Here is a 1,425-nt window from a genome sequence, read left to right as displayed (position 1 = left end):
CTTATTTTTTAACTGTGTTCCCACTGATTTTCAGAGAGACGAAGGGAGAGGGAGAGGGAGACAGAAACATCCATAAGAGAGAATCATGGATCAGCTGCCTCCTGCAGGCCCCACACTGGGGATGGAGCCCACAACCTGGGCATGTGCCCTGACCGGGAATCGAACCCTGACCTCCTGGTTCACAGGTCGATGCTTAACCACTGAGCCACACCGGCATCCCCTGCAAACACTTGTTTTCATGAAAGGCCTCGGCTACACGGAACGCTTTGCCTTGCAGGTACTTTCAGCCGCGGCTGCTGCCGGGGTCTCCGTTGCGTTTGGTGCTCCGATTGGCGGCGTGCTCTTCAGCCTGGAGGAGGTGAGCAGGGCGGCCGGGGCTGCGGCTCGGGCTGCGCAGTGGTGAGCTCAACAGAGGCTGCCTGAAGCCCTCGGGGGAGCGCTGACACCATTCCTGCCGCTCATTAAGGAGCCGCGATGGGGGCTGCTCAGTGTGTTCGGAAAATGCCGATATAAATGTTCTGGAAGATTTGCAGTGTCCCCCTTCCTCATAACCAAATTAATGAAGCATTTTTGGTTTTGGCGACGCGGCTAGGCCTGTTCCAGGGGCTGGCAAACGTCTGTAAAGGGCCGGGGAGTCGCTGTTGGAGGCTTTCTGGGTCTCCCGGGCTGGGTCCCAGCCACTCAGCCCTGCACACCGCGCCCGTGATCATGACACCACTCTCCTTAGGCGCTAAAGCTGGAGTTTTATATAATTTTCTCGTGTCACAGAAACAGAGTTCTTTTGAATATTTCACATGTCACAAAATAGTCCTTCCTAACCATTTACTTTTTTAAAAATATGTATTTTATTGATTTTTTACAGAGAGGAAGTGAGAGGGATAGAGAGTTAGAAACATCAATGAGAGAGAAACATCGATCAACTGCCTCCTGCACACTCCCCACTGGGGATGTGCCCGCAACCAAGGTACATGCCCTTGACCGGAATCGAACCTGGGACCCTTCGCAGGCCAACGCTCTATCCACTGAGCCAAACCGGCCAGGGCCCTAACCATTTACTTATTAAAAAAATTTTTTTTATTGATTTCAGAGAGAAAGGGAAAGGGAGAGAGGGATAGAAACATCAATGATGAGAGAGAATCATCTGTTGGCTGTCTCCTGCACGCCCCCTACTGGGGATCAATCCCACAACCCGGGCATGTATGTGCTCTTGTCCGGAATCACACCCGGGACCCTTCAGTCCTTAGGCCTGAAGCCACGCCAGCTAGGGCATTCCTAACCATTTACAAATCAAAAATTTATTCTTAACTCCTGTGCCATTCAGATACATTTGCTGGGCCAGGGTTTCCAGCCCTTGATCTACTCTTGTTGTCTGTCGAATCTAATGCAGAGATTTCTTTGCTTTTTTTGGGGGGGGGGGTGGTGCGC

General features: G+C 51.9%; 1 protein-coding gene across 1 annotated transcript in view; it reads left to right on the top strand.

Moving 5' to 3' along the window:
* Positions 1–1,425, top strand: part of CLCN4 (chloride voltage-gated channel 4) — a 38,428-nt gene that overhangs the window by 29,894 nt on the left and 7,109 nt on the right. The window contains exon 7 of the mRNA XM_015563965.1: positions 278–358. Coding sequence (XP_015419451.1) covers positions 278–358 — 81 coding nt within the window. The remainder of the gene's footprint in view (positions 1–277; positions 359–1,425) is intronic.

Source organism: Myotis davidii, unplaced genomic scaffold, assembly GCF_000327345.1.
Source record: "Myotis davidii unplaced genomic scaffold, ASM32734v1 scaffold1277, whole genome shotgun sequence".
NCBI classification, from domain to species: domain Eukaryota; kingdom Metazoa; phylum Chordata; class Mammalia; order Chiroptera; family Vespertilionidae; genus Myotis; species Myotis davidii.
The sequence above is the reverse complement of the archived record's forward strand: the minus strand, read 5'-3'. Positions and strand labels throughout refer to the sequence as shown.